The sequence below is a fragment of the Aquila chrysaetos genome, chromosome 11, assembly GCF_900496995.4.
Source record: "Aquila chrysaetos chrysaetos chromosome 11, bAquChr1.4, whole genome shotgun sequence".
Taxonomy (NCBI): domain Eukaryota; kingdom Metazoa; phylum Chordata; class Aves; order Accipitriformes; family Accipitridae; genus Aquila; species Aquila chrysaetos.
The window spans coordinates 39,457,653-39,477,327 of record NC_044014.1 but is presented as its reverse complement, the minus strand read 5'-3'; the positions used below and the strand labels follow the sequence as shown (position 1 = coordinate 39,477,327).

The following is a 19,675-nucleotide window of genomic DNA, read 5'->3' as shown; positions in this document are numbered from 1 at the left end:
AGCCCAAACACCATAAATAGATAAATAAATAAATAGCATCTGAAGTGCTGCAGAGGAGCTCGATACGCTTGCAAATTTTGAGCGCACAAAGGTGGCGGAGGAAGCGGAAGGCTGGATTTGGTGGATAAGTTATTCATTGTAAATTATTTGTGCCGTTCTAAAATCCACACGGAAGCATAAGGGCAGGGAGAGAAGGAAAACAGTGAGCGGGGAGAAGGGGGTAAAAAAGAAGGAAAAAAGGCAAGGAAGGAAAGCAGCCAGCAATGATTATAGGCCATTTGGCAACATGGCAGGAACATCTTTCTTATCAGTTCTGTTATCATCTCCTTCAATTTAAAGGCTCTTTATTTAAAGGAGGGAGGGGGCAGAAAAAACCAAACACCAAACCCAAAAGGCGTCTGGGAGCGTGCAAGGGAATGGCTAATGTGGTTGAAGTGGGAGCTCAAGCTCATTGCAGCTGCTTCATATGCGCAGCATCAGGCCTCGGAGCCATCGCAATAGAATTATATGAGCCCCTGAAGACTCCCGGGCAGGATGGCAGGGAAACTGATGTAATTACCGACATTATTACCATTTAAAGCAAAATAATAATTTTAATTACAGCTAGGGCTTTGGGGGCTTTCTCTGACCCTCCCTGCCCCTGCTCACCATCTAGCATGGTCTGGTTTCAGGCTGTGCAATGGGACAAGGCAATGACTGTCCCCTTCTTTCTCTCCCCCTCCCCGTCAAACGCTTTTCTGCACAATTTAAAAAAAAAAAAAAAAAAATCATAAAAGCCACTATTTCAACTACACCACCATATTAAGGATGGAAACGGTGACCAGCAGCTTGTGAAGGCTCAATCCCAAAGGCTACTCCCTGAGCAGAAGGGACTGCTGTTAATGGTAAGTGCCTGCCTGCCTCCCAATTAAAATAAATTGGTAAATCAGGGCTGAGTTCAGGAGATGCGATACCTGCAAGCTGGACTGTAGTTACCTAGCCGACGCTGTGTGCTGTCCAGAAACTTTCCTTTCTATTTTTAAACTCCTTTCCCACAGCCCTGCCTTTTACCAGTGCTTGCTTGAACTCAAGACAAGACGAGCACATTCCCAAACCGGATGGTTGTGGTTATAGATGCAGCGAGTGCCTTTTGAAAACAGAGCCCCATTATAATTACTATCTCCTGTCAAGTTACAGATACCTCTCCATGGTGCAACTGTCATCTTGTGAATGGTTGGGGCTCTAAATGGCAGTCTTTGGCCCAGAGCCTGGCTGAAGACAGCTTTTTGCTGGAAGATGTTACCCCATAATACATATTACTTCATAAATCACTCAGCGTGTTAAATGTAACAGGACGAATGAGGTGAGGAGAGCACCGAAGGAGCGAAAACCTCGCTAGAAACCTCCTGAGGGAACATTCAGCAAAGAAACAAACAATTAAGTGACTTTTCTGCCAGTACGTGAAAACTGCCGATGCTCCAGGGCCAAGAGAAGGGCACGGACGGTTTGAACTTGATCTGCAAGCTCAGGATGTTGGGGGATCACGGGGGAAAACAGCTCTTCACGGGAAGCTTCTAGACTTGGTTACCACACCACACAACGGCCTTCAACGTTTGAGGAACCTCAGCAGGACCCAAGATGTCGTCCTGTAGACGGTGTAGCACCTGGAAGGAGCAGATGCAGAAGAGAGGCTTGCAGAGCCGTGCCTTTTAAGCATAAGCTTAAAGGTTGCTCGCTTCAAAGGCAAATGGAGGGCTGCGTGCCCCAGAAGGTCTCATGCTTGGAAGGTGGGACAGGAAAGCCTAGCAGGCACCCAGGGGGAACAGTCCACCCCAATGCCAATGCCACACCAGGTACCGCAAAACCAAGGCGGGGGCTTGGCTCCACTTCACTTGCTCGCTTCACGTAAAAGCGTTGAACTGTGACAATCCAACAAGACTGGGTTTCCTACAGATGCAGTCAAATGGAAAAAGAGATTAGATAAAGCAGATCGGACTTGTCAGAAACTGAGGCATCGCCACAACAGCCTGCCACGGGCTCAGCAATATATCTCTCCTGTCTGAGAAGCCAAACCCTGAGACTCCTGGAAATATGGTACCCTGGGGCTGGGTGAGGATGAGGAGGGGAAAAAAGAGCACGTGCAAGAGGTGAACTGCAAGGGATGCATCCAAGAGGAGAACAAACCCTGAAGGTCAGAGTAGCAAGCACACGAGCGGCTAACTAATGTACTACAGCAGCACCACAGGGCACAGACACAGGCACACACGTCCTAGCAAACTGGAAAGCCATAAAAGTCTATTATAGCAAATCAAACAGCAGTCAGCATGACAGCCATTAGCCTGAAATGAATACACGAGAACTTAATGAGCTCTGTCGAGGCCAGCTTGGTGAATTAAGTTGCCAATTCTAGCAGGATTCCCCTTTTCTTTACAGACTTGAAAGCGTCCGCACCGCCTCGTTGCCTTTTGACAAGCAAATCACGGGGCGCCCTTGCCCAGACAGGACGGACGATTACGCCGGAGCAACGTCCCTCTCCCGACACGCGGGCCCTCGCTCAGCTATTCCAGGCAGGTGCCGGGGATGCAATTAAGACACAACGAACGCAGAGGACCAGTGGCATCAGCCCGACACATGAGCGATCCCCGGTCTGGGTAATTGGAGCTGCTGCGACATGGCGGAGCCCATGGTTAAAGTGGGCATCCTCTCCCCCCTCCCCATGCTAGAGAGGAATCACAGTCTGCAGCCCGTGCCCAAATAAATTCCCATTCTCAAATCAAGCGGACTGCGTAAAACGCCAGGACGGGTGTTTAGAGGCAGTATTGTTTTTAAAGGTCAGTTTACTTCATGTTCCATTTATTTATGCACACTCTTCTTTTGACTTTCCTAGTGCCACACAATAGCAGTGAGGTTTAAATAGCCTTTCTGTTGCTGCTCCATTAGCTAGGACAACTGCAAATCGATATATCCATTTATCTCAAAATTAAAAAGAGAAAAACCCTCATTAGCTGCCAATTCTGCGCAGAGCCAGTTTATGCAAAGCCGCACTAGCACTTCTGCTAGCCTCTTCTCCGTCCCCAAGCTCCAGCCCCTGATTATTCATTAGCTATAGGCCCTTCGGCTTCGGCTGGGCGCTCTTTGAGACAGATTTGGCTACCCACACCCTCGCTGCTCACCCTAGCCTGAGCTGTCTGGAGCGTGGGGGTGACCTGGGGACACTGTCATCACCTACCATGAGTGGTTCCCCAGCCTCAGCTGCATCCCAGGTGTCCCCTGGCTCTGGGCGCCTCAGCTTCTGAAGGCACATCTCCATGCCACATCACCTCCAGCTTCGAGTACTTATGGATAAGCAACAGGGAAAACTTGTGGCCCAGCAAAGCTCTCAAAGCAAGTGGGCATCTCTTCTTCGAGAGCCGTGCCAGCACGTGCAGAGTAAGTTCATTGCTCACATCTCCTGTGGGCCGTAGCCCTTGGAGGGTCGTCTTTGGGTGGTGGGACCCCGTCCCCTGCTCTCGCAGCGCCTGACAAGGAAAGGCGCTTTCCCCGGCAGAAGAACAGAAGCGCCTTCAGGATGCTGGCTGAGCAACAGGTTTGTGGCTCATTACTTTTGATCAGTGCCCTTGGTTAAAGATCACGGATGGAAACTGGAAACTGGCACTCGACGCCTTATAATTAGATTAGGCCGACCTCCAGAAAAGCACAGCTCTGAAGGCCAAGTGGCAGAGCGGGTGCACTGGGGGAAGCACTGTGCTTGCTCTACCCCAAACAATTAGGCGGTCCTGGAAATCCCGTCCCAGCAGAACCGCGGCTCACGTGCAAAGCAGTGTGACATGCGAGAGAGAAGCTCTGGGGTTCAGCCTCCTCTTCATTTCTTTTTTTGGCCAGATCACGTGCTCGCAGTTCCCTTTCCTTGGCCAGCCTTAATTTTCCAAACTAGCACCGAACCTTTGCCCTCCCTGCTCCCCAGACTTGACGCAGGTTAAGATCAGAAATGTGGAAGGCTTAAGGTTTGCAATATCAGCTCTTAGGGCAGAAGCAACGAACAAGAAGAGATATGGCACAGCTGCTCTGGGTATATAAACACCGAGGCTTAACACGGCACCAGTTCCCAGGGGAGACACAGAAACCCACTCTCCATCTCTCTTTTCACATGGAAAAGGGAGTCCTCTGTACCAGGTGCTGTAAATAGCAAAACCAGAGGTAAATCTGAGGGCAGGGGAGAGGAGACTATTCTCCTTCAGTCCTACCGACATTCCTTTTGCTTTGCAGACCTCTGCAGACAGACCATCACCGGGAGGTGTGGCAGCAAGGCAAGGCGGCCACCCATCAGCTTCCAGAGGTCCGAGCAGAAAGGCGAGAGCGAGGAGCAGCTCATGCAGGTTTTGCCAAGTCATTTCTGCACCGCTCGTGCTTTAAAGAGGAGAAGAAATGACTCTGACCCAGTGTCATTCTCAAAGGGAGGTTTCAGATGACTTGGCGCAAAGATGAGACTAAAACTCCCAGCTCATACATCACAAGCAACTTAATGAAGAAACCTCATCCTCACAGCAGAGGGACAGGGAAAGATCAAAGCCCAGCACGGCAGGGCATCAGCAGCCAGCATATTAAATAAACCGTTGTAACACAATCGTTTGTACCTCTCAATTACCGAAGGCTGCTTGATTTCACACACACAGATGCACGCTTGACCTCCTCCACACCCCGAGGCATGCTCTGGGAAAAACGGGCTCTGCCCCGGCACCAGGGTGCAAGAAGGAGAGGTTTCCTCCACTGGAGGACATGAAATGCCCTATTAATCCCCTGTTTCAAATGTAATACCCTGACCTTGTCCGCCTAGCACCACCAACCGCCTTTCACTCCACATCTTTAAAGTCTAAATTCACATCAGATCTGTAAGTTCCCGGCATATTTCTGCCAAGCTGAGCTCTAGGTGAAGAAGCTCTTCCTGATGATATGACTAGGTGTCACCTCCTTTGCAATGGCCAGCATGGAGAGAGAGTGGCAGAAGGTTGTGGAAACTCTGTCGTCGGGAGATATTCAACCCTTGGCTGGATAAAGTCCTGAGCAACATGATCTAACAAGAAAATTCTCTCTGCTTTAGTGGAAGCTTGGGCCAGATGATGTCCTGTGGCCCCTCCCTACCTATTTTATTCCTAGGACATCATGGGACAAGTTCTGCTGTGGAGCTGTTAAAGGAAACCACCAGCAAGGGCAGAAGCCTTCGGGCAGGACTCTGCCAGAAATCAGGTGTTTGGAGAAATACGTATTCCTGCTTCAGGTCACCTCTGTGACAAGAGCTGCACATCCCCTCTCTCTCAAAGGAAGAAGAAAAGAAACAGATTCCCATTTACAGCTATTTTCAAACTTCACATTGGTCATGGGAAAGACATCACCAAGGCTGCAAGGACTGAGCTCCAAACCTCCTCTTCCACCTGCCTTCCCCCAACACCCAAAACACGGCCACTTTGCTTCTGCCCATTCTCAGGCAACAATAACTTCCAGGCATTTAATCCTCCTCCCAACCCCAGTGAGGGTCCAGGGCAGGAGGACGGTCCTGTACTTTGGTGGCCCTCACACAGCCAGCTCTGTGGTGGCAACCAGACAGCAAGTGTGGCCGCCGAGGGAAAAGCCAGAAGCCAGGCTGTGCGGCGAGGTCGTGGCGATCCCTACCTCTGGGATGCGGACGCTGTAGGGCTGGTTGTGGAACCGTGGGGCGTTGTCATTCACGTCTCCAACTTGGATGTTGACCGTCCCTTTGATCACCTGCGGTCACAAGGATAACGACAGGGAGCGGGTGTCAGCTTTATGCATGGATTTAAAACCTAAAGCAAGCTTGTGGCTCTGTTTTCTGACTTGGGCTTTTGGCAAGCGATGGCCGGCGGTGGCCCTGCTCCCCAGACCCCCCCGGGGCGATGCAGAAGGCCCCCCAGCAACCCACGCTCACCCTCTCCGCTCCCCTCCGCCCGTGCCGCAGACCATGAAATGAGAAGTCACACTTACCCCTTGGCTGTCGCTGACAGAAAATTCAACCGTGAATTCTGACTTAGTCTGAAAGGGAAGGAGAAGAAAAACATATAATTAAAGATACTGTAGTGTTTATCTGCAGATGGCAGGCTTGGGACTTTTAGCCAATATTATTACATGCAAAATGCTTTCAGGACCTTCAAGAAGAGAAGGGGCGCTTGAGTGCAATTACTTACATTGAGTATAAAATGCTGAGAAATATTAATTCCAGTGGGGCTCCAGTGTATTTCACAGGCTCGGGGAGCCTCTCGCCCTGGGTCAGGAGGGTACGGGGACTAAGGAACTGACTCCCCAGCTAGATGCCAGGAACTTTGAACAGATATCTAGGCTAAAGCAGATGAGAGGATCCTGCTATTTAACCTTCTGCAGCATGCTAGCAGGCACCGGCTCTCTTTGCAAGCCTGCCCGGTCCCCGACACCACAGGCTGCCTGCTTTTAGCAGCGAGAGGGAGTAAGTGCAAGGCACAGAAAAGCAGTTTTCCACCCACAGCGTACTGTGACCTGGCACCATCTCCGACTGCAAGATACACGGACGATGCAAAGAGAGAAGAAAGTCTAAAGAAAAAGCTGTGTAATTAGCTTTTGTTCGAGATGACAATACAACACAGTCTCACTGAGGACATCTAAATCTTGCTGCTGCTTCTTTTCCAACTTACCTGCCACGCAGCAGTTCTTGGGATATCACATAGCTGGGAACACTGGGATGAGCCCAGGGTCTGTAGTAAGAACTGGCTGAAATCCCATAAGCCCATTCAAAAAAGTGCCTGTGCAGGCCCCTCTGCCCCTTATTGCTTTAACTAAATTAACAGCTTGGTCTTAAATAGCAATATATTAAAGTCACTGGTGCTGGGGTGAGGGACAAGTGGGGAAGAGGGGATTATTTCAGTGTCAGGACGGGGGGACATTGCTAGTGGAGGCAGACGACTTCTTCCTGACCTTTCTTTTCCACCAGCAATCGTTTCGCTCATGTTTTACCAAGGAAGCACACAGGGATGGACAGCAGGACTCGGACCACCATGCCTACCTGGTACCTGGGTACCATCTGGTGTTTCAGTTCCCGTAGTCCCAGCAATCCCTTCCTCCTCCAGCATCCCTTCCCACCCCCAGTGCCCCTGAGCTGCTAGAGCACAGCAACTTGATGTCTCCAAAGCATCATGCAGGAAAGACTGGAAAGCAAGCTTGAAATGGCTCTCTGTGCTGCAGATTTGGTTGATTTATTCCTAATAAGATCGGCTCAGGGACAGGCAGCAAGCACTGGTGCCCAGACCAGGAGCTCTGCTTGTACCAGAGTAGCAGTTCATCTTGGAGAAGGGTTTGGGGAACAGCTCACCAGAGCGTGCACCCCCTCCTGCCCCAGGCCCCCCATGCAAACAGATGAGGAATTCAACCTGAGAAAGCCTTTCCTAGCTCCTGCCTCAGGGCAACGCTTGCAGGCAGAACGAAGAGCTGAAATACTGATGGAAAGGAGAACCTCTGCTCCTTGTGACATCCCACCCTGCTGCGTCAGCACCTTTCACTCCTGTTTTCCCCCCTGCTCATCAGTACCACCGCGAGGGACAAAGCAGTGGGGAAGAAAGGAAAAATAGGAGATAAGCAGCAACCTGTTGAGCATTTAAATTTTAAAAACTTGATAAAATAACGAGCGAAAGCTGCCACATGCTAATTTCTGTCTCCATCCTTCATTTTAGCACATACTTTTTTTTTAGACTCAAGGTCCGTCTTTGTTTTAAAACCTGTTTTCCTCCCAATCTTCGTGGGAGTAAAAAAATCTTTTAAAATTGTTTTGCCTCTGTACGTTCGCTCCTTCCTCTTTTTCTCTATTTTCCCTTTTCCTGCACCATTTACCTTACTATGACTCCCTCTCCCTTTTCAAGTCTCTCTTTTTCTCCTCCATTGTACAAGAATTGATCTCTTGCTTTTCTTTCCCCGTCACTTTTCTTGTATGGCTTTCTCTCCCCTGACTTTTCGATCGCATGCATCCAGGCCAGCGTTCTCTGCTCCCAGCGTGCCATCCACCTCCATCGCTTCCCTCCCATGCCACCCTGCTTCCTCCACTATAAATTGCCATTTACACCTTCCCCATATCCATTCCAAGCTACGCATGTGTCTGTCTTCACCCTCTTCCACGTACCGCTGACTTTGAGCCCCTGGGATCAATTGATGGGTGCAGGCTCCTCTCCCAGTTCAACCCGGTCATGCATGCAAGATCTGCTCAGCTCCTTCCCTTCCCATCCTCCACCAAAAGACACCTAAAATCTATTGATCACCCTCCTCGGCTTAAAGCTGTTATTGTAAGTATTGGGAAGCGGTAGGCATTTGAATAAGGGAAGATTTATGACTCATGCCAGCAGCTGTTGGCACGGGGAGGCGGAGGGGAGAGGGGTGAAGAAAAACGCTTTCTTTTTCCAGAGCCTTGCTCTTAACGCTGTGAAATTGGGTTTGCCCTTCCCCAGCTTGAGCAGTATCCGCTGTCCTGCTCCTCTGTATCCCCACATCTGGCTGACTCCAACCTGGACCACCAGCACAGACTGTCAGGTCTGTTAATGGGTTTTATCTTCACAACGCCACTGCTGGCAAAGGAAATACTAAACACAGGCAACCAAAGCACAGGGGAAATTAAGCACAATGCCTAGGTTGTATAGTATTTTCCCAGTCTTACCAAGCTCCGGTCCAAGCACCTGTGCTATCCCTTCCTCCTCGCTCCAGGAATGCAGCAAGGGCCAGGGCTTTTGTAAAACAGGCACCTGGATGGGATATCATCTTTGCACACCAAAACTACCACTGAAAATAGGGGTGTGAAACAGCTTTGAGGCAAGAATCTTGCCAAAATTAGCATCTGGCAGCCTGAATCTACAAGATGATGAAAAATCATGATGAGATTGAATAAGCAGGCATACCTCACATCTCTTCACGCGCCGTTTTAAATAGTAAAGGATCGGAATATAGGTTTAAAGAGGGAGCCTGTAAATTTCCCTGAACGCATAAGCATCCTGCTCTTTAGTAGATCGTTTCCATTTATTATTTTCTTTACTTCTGAACTTGCAAATATTACTCTAGGATCCAGGAAAACCAACAAGCCAGATGGAACCAGAGCACCCTGCTTATTCCCCGTGTCCCCACTGATCTGGGGACAGTGACAGGGTGGCTAGGGACAGACCCTGATGTGGGCACACCTGGATTCCCAACTCTGCGCGGGAGCAACGCCCAGGCCACATCTCAGCTACCACAGAAGGTGGAGAGCCACCAGTTATCTGAGCGGCGATAGTTTTTTCCCCTCCCCTCAGCAGAGGATGCTCTCAGCAGCAAGTGGCATTACCTCTCTGTCCAAGGGTTGCCTGAGCCAGACAACACCGGTCATGCTCTCCACCGCGAAGAACCGGCTGGCCTCCTCACCGACCACGCCGAAGACCAGTGGATCGTTGTCCAGGTCCCGGGCCAGCAGCTGGGTCACTGAGGAACCTGGGAGAGACGGGGAGAAAAGAAATTATGAGCAAAATGGGACAGAGAGGAAGAAATCCTGAAAATATTCAGCTTGTCAGGGAACGCAGGTCTTCTGCCTTCCTCCCTTAAGTCATCCCCAAACTATTTTCCCATGGTGTTACAATGCCTCAAGCAGCAGGAGGAGTCAAGCTGTGCACGGTCTTACTGTTCTCTCTAGCACAGATAAAGCAAACCACAGCTCCTCTCCTCCGTCGCCCTTACCAAAAAGAGAAGGTCACATTAGATCTGCAGAAGCATGGCCATCTTGGGCACTAGAGATAGTGGAGGAACCCAAACCTCTTCTGGGTAAGCGCCTACCAGCTGCCCTCGCGTTCTCCCCCACCAAGGGGCACCACCAGCAGATTCAACAACATTTCCAGGTTAAAAGCAAACATCCCAAGGCCAAGAACACAGTCGCGATGCCCACAGGTGCCTCGAGGCTCAGCGATTCAGTAGGGCCTGGAGCCAGACGCAGACCTGCGGTTTGTTTTAAACACGGCAGCGGCAGCAAATCCTGGTCTTTCTGGCATACGTGGAACCCACGTGCCCAGAGGTCATGAGAGCTGCTGAGACATATCGCTCATTACTTTCTGCCAAATCATGTTTGAACCATCTTCTGCAGCATCCTAAATACCCCAGACAACAGAGGCCTTGCTCAGCCATCCCTCGCAGGCATGCGGTTGTAAATGTCTCTTCCTAACAGCGCCCGAGAGGCAACCCAGACCCTCTGAAGCTGCTTTTGGGGGGGCCCTGTGTCCTCTCTCTGATCTACACACCGCTCCCAGAGCGGGATGACTTCTACTGCTCCAAAAGCAAAGGATGGCCACCACCCTTGGAGCCTCATTTCAGCCCCATAAGAACTTCTTTGAATCATTCTGGGCCTCTCCGTGACACCTCTGAGCACACTCAAAGTCTGCTGTGGCAGGTCGACCATGGCTGGCTGCTTGTCACCCACCCAGCCGCTCTCAGTCCCTCCTCAGCAGGAGGGGGGAGAAAATAGGAGGAAAAAAGCTGGTGGATGGAGATAAGGACAGGAGATCCCCTTGGCTGCCTGGCCTTGAGGATGGGGGAAGGGGGGACATTCTCTGCGTGAGCCATCTTTGGCAGTATGAGAGCACTCCGTGACACCAAATCATCTGGCCGAGGAGAACAGATGCCAAAATTTCATCCATCTGGGAAGAGGAGGGAAGCTCCAGCAGACCGGAGGGCAAACATGGTGGTGTAGCTCAGCGAGCAGAGCGACCTGGGCAATTACCGGCCAGTTGGCTTGACATCCATCACAGGAGAAATAATGGAAAAAGCTGATATGATATTCCATTAATAAAGAATTAAATGATAGGAACATAATTAATGCCAGTCAACACAATTTTATGGAAAATAGGCCTTGTCAAACAAACCTGATTTTATTCTTTGATGAGATTACAATTTTGGCAGATAAAGGTAACTGCGAAGAAATAATAGACTTTTGTAAGGCATTTGACTTAGCACTGTGTGACTTTCTGATTAAAAATTTAGTGCTGTATGACATCGACAAAGCGCACTCGAACGAGGACCGAGCTGCCTGGGAGGTCCCCAAGCCACCGGCCACGGTCAGGGGGGCATCCTAACGTGATGTAAAATTGCCGTCGGTACAAACTAGGGTGACAGCACGGCAAATAACGGGGAGGACCCAAGCAGCCAGGTGAAAAGCTTGGTAATTGGGCTTGTTTAGTAAAAATCTGTTTTCACAACCCTGCTCCAAACGCCCTTGAAAAAAGGTTGGTAGACCACAGCTGCAGAGGAGAGCATCCCAAAAAACAGCCTTTCTGGCAGGCTTGGGGGTCCAAGCATGCAAGAAGCTCTTTCCATGCCCTGGCTGGCAGAGCCGTGGTGCACTTTGGGCACTCGGAAGAGTGACTCGGAGAGCTACATAGCTGGTTCTGCCAAGACTGCAATTCTGCAAGCTGCTTGGCTGGCCGCATTGTCTTCAGGACTGGATGCAAGAAGAAGTCACAAACGTTCAAGAGGTAGCAAAAATGCTTTACACTTAACAAGGGCTTTAAAAACTTGAGCTGCTTCATTTATGACAAAGAAGAGCGAGATGACTCAGGCCATCTCGGGCACATTCACGAAGAGGACAAAATAAAATACATTAAAATGACTATTCCAGAGCATGAAAGCACAACAAGACTCAATGTCCAAACCCAGACAAATTTCTATTTGGAGAAGGAAGAGCAGTTGTTTTAAAAAGAGAAATTAGAATTAACCACTGGAAAAAAAATTCCTTCCACCAACACAGGAGCAAGCGAGTGATGGGGCACGGTCAAAGACATTTTGGACAAAGACCCAAAAGCAAGAGTCCTTATCCAAACCACTGTGATCGGCCGGTTCATCTGCAACGTTCCCATCTCTTTAGTGAAGCCGACACCAGAGATACAAAGTGATCCTACGCTTTCTCAAACCTTGGAGCCTTGATATGAAACAAGGTACTAGCTTGGTTTTATTTTGGAGGACATTTGAAGCCACCCTTAGAAAAGGTTTCTTTGCCCCAGGAAACATGCAAGACTGTGACTGTCCCCATGGCAGTGAAAGCCAGTAACTAGGACAAGACAAATCCAGGGTCATACCTCTCTATTCTGCCAGATTTAATGGGAGAAACAGACTTTCCCCCTTTACATCTCATTCAAACACCCTAGATCAACAGGGTATCTGCAATCCCCTCTGGAACCGCAAATACTTCAAACTCCAAAAGGTCTCGGTCGCATCTCAGTGGAAGGGAAATGATCTTAAAAAAATCCTGCTGAATAAGAAAACCATGTACCACCCAGTTCTAATCATAGTCACGTTTATGGTTTGTGTGCTGCAAACCCACTTGCACCAAAAAAAAAAAATAAAAAAAAAATCAGCCAGCACATGAACATTTAACTCTTCTCTGTCTCTTTGCATTACAGCTACCTCCCAGTCTCAGGGAATTTAGTTCCCAAATTCAGGATAACCTGGAAGGCAAGGCATTTCTGGGCAGAGTGCATCATCCCACCCGCATTTCTCCTTCTGGCAGTCTGCAGACGTGCAGAGTTAGATCCCAGTGAAACAGCATACTGGGCTTGACTGCTGTCTGGTCTGAGAATATCAAAATCAAGGACAGATTTAGCAGGTAAAAGAAGAGGAAAGGGAAACACGTGAGGAATATTCAGAGCCTATACCCTCCTCAACTTTTCTTTCCTTTTCTTTGTTAGAAACAAGAAACTTCCTTAGGACGTAGATAGGGCAACTCAGAACATGAAAGTGTAAGCTGCACTGTATCACAGGAAAATACCATCTTAAACAAACCCTTACAAGTGAGGTACCAAAAACTAAGAGCTCTTTCACCCATTCCCTTTCCTGCCCATCAGTCAGTAATCATCAACCTAAGAGCACCTCTGAACTCATTACGAAAAAAAAAAAAAGGCATAAAATACAGATCAAAATAACAAATTAAATAGAAGATAATGAGAAACAGATCCCTGAAATAAGAAATGAGACTTCACAATTGCTTTGTCATTCGTTGTTCTGATTTTTGCAAGCCTTACCCCAGGGGAATGCTAAGTTTAGGCATGTGGTGTAAACCAGGAGTGCAGGATGCAGCGAGAGGACCGCAGCGGAGCACGCTGGGCTCCTTCACCACCACAACAAAAGTTTGTGCGAGCTACCTTCCACCAATTTCTTTAGCACCAGTTTATTTAATCCTATTTTTCCCCTCCTATCTTTTCCCCCCCTCTCAATTTACTGCACCAAGGAAGGAAGAACAGAGTGGCTGGATAGCACAGGGCAAACACACAGCTGGAACATCTGTGCCGTGGTCACCATTCAACAGACCACAAGAAATTCCGTTTTCCAGGGTGATCACAGGGAAGGTGCTGTTGTCCCACCCATAGGTGAAGCCAGACCAAGGCAAGCGCCTGACCTAGCGATACTCAGCTCCACAGCTGGCCTCCACACTCTCTTTCCTGGAAGCGACACGGGAATTGCCAAAGGATTGCAAAAGCAGCGCTAGCACGTTCACATACGGGCGTCTGCATCACTGGGAAATCATCAAAAAGCAGAGGGCCCTGCTCAGACAGGGCGTGCAGAGCCCAAGGAGTACCACATCTGTCAGAAACCCCTCTCGGGGCACTTGCAAAGAAAAATACGTTGCCGAGGCTCTCCTCGGGGCCATGCTGAGGATGCTGTTTGAGCCACCACAAGACCAAGCGTCAACCTGGCTCCAGCAAGGGCTGAGGAAACAGGAACAAATTATCCTTCTGCAGTGCAAAGTTATAGACTCCATTTGTTTCCCCTCAGGAATCAGACAGGGCAGTTAAGTGTCTTGATTCCACCAGATAATCACAATTTATCTTGTCTCCTTTTGCCTCCTTTCTCTCAATCACAGCTACTTCTCCCTCTTTCTCACACATACACAGATTTTCTTCTTTCTCCAAGTCTTGAACTCGGATTGACCTCGGGAATGTTTTTGTTGTTGTTGCCTCTTGTTTTCTTCCTGCTAGGATTTTATTAATTTTTTTTTAGGTTTGGCTGCTTTATGGAGTGTACTTCCCCCCACCCCGCCACAGGAACTCCTGTCTCAGCATCTTACTTTCAGCTGTAAACCTGTATATTTTTCTTGCCCTTCCATTTTGCCAAGGAGGAAAGTAGGCAGAGGGGCTGGGCCCTCCCAACTCTTATCGATTGGTTTTTCTTTCAAGAGCGGGATGAGAAACTAGAAAAAACAAACTCTCCAGGAGAATCCCGGAGCTCCTGGAGGGTTTTGGAAGCACTGAGCTCCAGGGTCAGAGAAGAAGCTGCCAGAGCAAGATACTGACGCAGCCTGCACAGGAATGGGGTGGGATGGAGGACACTGGGATCCAATGGAACGGTCAAGTTTCTAATTAGTTGCTTAATAAGGTGCTCTCTTAAAAGGTCTGATCCGTACCCAAGTGGAGTTAATAGGAATCTCTCCACTGACTGCTCCAGCTTTTGGGCTCAAGACTTCAGGCATCAGCTACACTTTAATATTAAAAACATTTTAATCCCTGCTTTTAAATCCCTCGCCCTTTTGGAGCAAGTCCAGAGGAGGGCCACGAAGATGATCAGAGGGCTGGAGCACCTCTCCTATGAGGACAGGCTGGGAGAGTTGGGGTTGTTCAACCTGGAGAAGAGAAGGCTCCGGGGAGACCTTAGTGCAGCCTTCCAGTACCTAAAGGGGGCCTACAGGACAGCCGGAGAGGGACTTTTTACAAGGGCATGTAGTAGTAGGACAAGGGGTAACCACTTTAAACTGAAAGAAGGCTTAGGTTTAGAGGATTTGGGTTAGATGTAAGGAAGAAGTTCTTCACTGTGAGGGTGGTGAGGCACTGGAACACGTTGCCCAGAGAAGCTGTGAATGTCCCATCCCTGGAAGCTTTCAAGGCCAGGTTGGATGGGGCTTTGAGCAACCTGGTCTAGCGGAAGGTGTCCCTGTGCACAGCAGGGGGGTTGGAACTAGATGATCTTTAAGGTCCCTTCCAACCCAACCCATTCTATGATTCTAGGATTTAAAAGCCAGTGCCTGTTTCTCCTTGGCTCGTCATTTTTCACCCTTCCCCGGCTCTGGATTGTACCTATGGGCACAGTCACCATGCAGCTTCTCGGTTCCCCATCTTCTGCCACCGCTACTGAGAGCGGTCCGGAGCCTGCCAGCACCACAGGCGCTCAGCTTACAGGCAAGGGGGTTTGCAGAATAAAAAGCCAGAAGTTTCCAAGTAGCAGCAGCAAAGGGATCAGAGGCACTGGGCACACTGGGGAGGGAAGCAGCATGGACACAGCCCTTATGCCAAGAGCAGTGCCTGTGGTCCTCAACCAAGGTCACAACCTGGCACAGAGAGCCCTCAGTTGCTATTCAACTTCTCAAACCAGCACAAATTTATTTACATAAAAATCATCTTAGCATCCGCACCCTGCAGCGAGGAGTCCCCTTACACGAAGGCCACCACCATGCTTTTGCTCCAAAGTAGGTGCCATCAGATTTCCTTGGCTCCCCCTCCTTCCTTCCTTGAAAGGGAGATGGGACAATCACGTCCCATTCACTTCTCCCACAACACTCCTCATGTTAGCTGCTAGCCAGCAGTCCTGCCTTCCTGTCCCAGTCATCCCAGCACAGGCATCTCCAATTAGCCCAGTTCATCACAGCAGACTGGCCTCTGATGCACTTGGTGTCAGGATTTGATGGATCTGATCTTGAAATTCAAACCTTGTTCTTCTCATTTGTCACCTGCTCCCTTTTCTTTGCCTGTAATTCATTTTCTCTTTCACCTTTCAGAAAAAAATAAACGAAGAAAAAAAGCCCTTCCGTGATGTTTTCCCAAAGATTTTTTAAAAGAAAAGATGAAATGCCAATATTTCTGTGCTGCTGAGCAATCTCTGAGCAACGTGAGGGAGAGGAAAGGACAGTGACTCCCTAGCAAGGAAAATAAAGCAAAATCTAGTTTCAAGCAGGAGGCTGCAGCAAGTGGGAGCTGCTCCCATGCTTGGGGTGAGGCTTCATCGCTTTCCCAGAGAGGACGAGCCCAGAGCTGGGGACAGAGCCCGCACAGGAGACCCCACCTGACGTGAAGCGGGGGAATGCGAGTACGGGCACAGCGCGGGGGGCTAGGAGAGCAACCAAAGCACACCCAGGCTCAGGAAATCTCTTGCAGGCACCAGGGCCTCTCCATCTTCATTCCTGCCTTCCTCCCAGTTGGTCCCAGCCTCCTGGAGCAGTTTCCCTGTCCGTGCAATGGATGGCCATAGATTATGCAGAAGATGTGAGGTTCCAAAGGCCGACCACCGCATGCTCCAGACTGCTACTGCCGGGAAGACCTTGCTCCTCACAGCTACAGCACGCCTTGGGTGAACTATAATATATAGCAAAGCTCATGCCATGCTAGCATGCTGAGATTAAACTCTGGCCAACATCATTCAGATACACTCAGAGATACCTAAAAGCACGCCACGGGTACAAGGGCAGCTCACTCATCCATCTCCAAGCTTTTCTCTCAAAGGAGGTGGCTACCAGCTCATTTCATAAACTCAACCTCAACAGATACTCTCTGGCCTCCTTCTCAGAAAGAGCTCAACCACTTGAGCCAAAACTTTCCAGAACGACTCAGCAAAGAAAGTTTCCGCTCCTACATTTCAAGTTGAGCTCAATGTTACACACTTCTCTTTCCAGGTGCTAATGGGAAGCATCGGCTTACCCCACCACCAAGGCTGCCTCCGCTCTGATTACTGTGCTGCAGAGCAAGTGAAAAAGGGCAGGGAGACACCAGCACCTTTTAAAAAGTGGGTCATAATAAATAAATGAGGTAAGAACAGTTTCTGCCATCAGAAAAACAGGTCTTCGCCAATTACGGCGGAAAAAGCCCAGGACAAGCTGGTCCAGGAACCACGTGCACTAGTGCCATCACCCATCACGTGCGGGAGAGAAAGGAGCCAAACACAGAGGTGACAGAGAAGAGGGAAAACAAATCTGTGCAGTCAAAACCATTTCTGAGGGAGTTTATCAAGCTGGGAGGCGAAAGGCACAGCAGAGAGTTTTTCCTAGCTCCTCAGATGCTCAAAGCCAGAGCAGGAGACGGAGCCTGTAATTTCTCTGCTGCATGTAGTTATTTTAAGTGGGGAGTCAAGTGTCGAGATGGAATCCATAAGCAGACCTGACAGCCAGTGGTAAACCTCAAAAAGAGGCATTGCCTGCCTTTGATCCCCCCAGCTCTCGTAGAGACATGTAAAAAGGGTATTTAAAACTGTTTAAAAGGAAGAACGCAGCAGCAGGTAAAGGAGAGCCACGCGCTCACACGAATAGCAGCCATAACAGAGGGCTTTTTTGGTTTACTTTGCTATTTACCGAGCACTTCAGTTAACTTTACAAGAGAAACAGGGCGGGGGGGGGTGGGGGTGGGGGGAATACAAAAATCAATGGTATATTGAACTTTCTTGACATTATCATTAAAGTAAACGGAATACCTGAGGCTTTCCTGGTAGATGCTGTGCACGCAGTCACTGGGCTGCTGGCATGCACGCGGGCAGAGAAGTGGCATCCTTCCAATTAAAGTCAATACCTATATCAACACAGTTAAGACAGAGCAATTTCCCTCCATCAACCTTCAAAGAGGTCTTACAGCAACTCAGATATCAAGCAAGCTCTCCAAAACCAGTTTAAAACTATGTCTTCATGCTGGTGCTGTGTCTTTGCAGTGGGTGGAGGTCACAGCCTTTGCTCACTGGCTGGCACCTCCTTGGCTTGGAGACAGCAGTTTATTAACCAAAACTCTCCAACCGGGCTGGTGTTTTGCTGTCAAAATCACCGATATGCCTTGGTATCACTATGGCATCTCCAGATCTGCCTGGAAAAAAAGGGATTAAAAAAAAAAATGCTCATCCCTGGGCAAACCCCTGCAAACAGCAGCGGCCTCAGGGCGTGCCCGCCTCTCCTTTCTCCCTGCCCGCTCAGGCAGGGATCCAGTGATTCTTGCTCTCTGGTCCACTACAAAACCCACAAGCCCATCGCTGGGACAGGGGAGAACATGGATAGTTTGCAAAAATTGAAAGGACTTTTGTTTCCTTTTGTTTAGGAAGGAATAGGCTGTATCAGGATGAAAGAGGGAAGTAAATACAGTTGCATCAAAAAAAAAACCCCAGGAGAGTAAACTAAGAAAAGAAACACTTGTATAAGAAGGAGTCTGGGTCTCTTAAGATATTCGCGGTGTGAAAAGGGTTCCCGCACTTAAAAGCCCTCTTAAAAATAATTTCCTCTCCAAACTGCCTGGGAGCCTCATAATTACCAACAATGATCACAGACCCATTCATTTCATCCTAAAATTAATACATCATGTTCGGAATGATATCGTATTAATTTATCACAAGATTTATGAAACTTGTACTTTTTTCTAATGAGTTTTATGCAAATTCTGCTCCATCCATTGTTTGCGCCATAAAAAAAAAGTTCCCTCACAGAAGCTGCTCTGTCAAAAAGTCTCATTCACTTTTATTGATATCTGTCCTTCCCCCTTCATCCCCACAACAGGAGGGGGAAGGAGAGGAGCTGGTTCCAGCCGGGATGCGATCCTGTTCCCAAGCAGAGCCCAGAGCACAAGTGGGGAGAGCAGCCCCATGACAAGGATGAGGTCTGCAGGTGAGGCAACCATTCAAGGCACTTAATTTTAAACTAATTTTAAAGGAAATTAACTGGTGGTTCACTCACACCTTTGTCTGAGAAGGGTGAGAGAACAAGAGGAGCAGCAGGGAATTGTGAAATTAAAGTATTTAGACTTTCCAGAGTGGAAAGTCGGTGCTTGGTAAACTTACAGAATAAATACAAAAGGGGGAGCGGGAGGGGAACAAACACCAAGGGAAGCATAAGCACTGAGCATCGTGGGTTATAAAGGGGGAAAATCTCATGAGATTAAGTTGATATTTTACAGCAGAGCTGTAAATTGAAGGGCGGGACTGCACAAGATGTCCTGTCAGCCCAGGAGAGGACTCGGTGTAGCACCTTACAAAGCCTGAGGTTTCCTGAAGACCAGGGCAATTCTCAGGAGCATAGGCAAGACTGTACAAAGCAGGCAAGACCATTTCCAATTCAACCACAGCAGGAATATTGCCTCCATTTCTGAGCACTGCCAACTGGAAATCAGACTGAGATCTTCATCAATACCTCCACAGCTTTGCCTAGGAGGCTGGGGAAGGAGATTCTTGAAAAACCCTAAATATTAGATGCAGCCTTGCTCCTTGGAGCTGCCCTCGTGTGACTACTAACACCTATTCACAAGACACATGTACAGGGGTGGGAGGAGGCAGGACGAACTGAAAAAGCAAAGGAAAACATAAATCTGGGGTTAGCAGAAACATCCCAGCAGTGGAATCTACTGAGGCGTTAAATAATGGCAAAAAGCCCCAACATCGCCTGGGGGCTTTTAAAACTGGCCTGGAAAAGATGCTACAAAAACGATCCTGGACTAGTCCCAGAAGCACTGACTAGATGAGATCCAAACCCCAATTTTAGCAGCTCTGGGGAGCGGGGAGGAGGGTGCTCCCCACCTGTGAAGGCAAACCCGTTCCCTCCACATGGCTGTGCTGCCAAATATCTCCATGAGCACTGCTTCACGCTGCCTCATGCCTGTCTCTGAAACACCTTGAACACTCTGTACACACACCCCCCTCACTCCTCAAGGAAAATCTTGCTAAT

At 49.0% G+C, this 19,675-nt stretch overlaps 1 protein-coding gene across 1 annotated transcript in view; it reads right to left on the bottom strand.

Annotated features, from left to right (window-relative positions):
- CDH23 (cadherin related 23) overlaps positions 1 to 19,675 on the bottom strand; it is a 214,096-nt gene that overhangs the window by 152,857 nt on the left and 41,564 nt on the right. Inside the window, 3 exon segments of the mRNA XM_030030571.1 lie at positions 5,647 to 5,739; positions 5,977 to 6,024; positions 9,317 to 9,459. Coding sequence (XP_029886431.1) covers positions 5,647 to 5,739; positions 5,977 to 6,024; positions 9,317 to 9,459 — 284 coding nt within the window.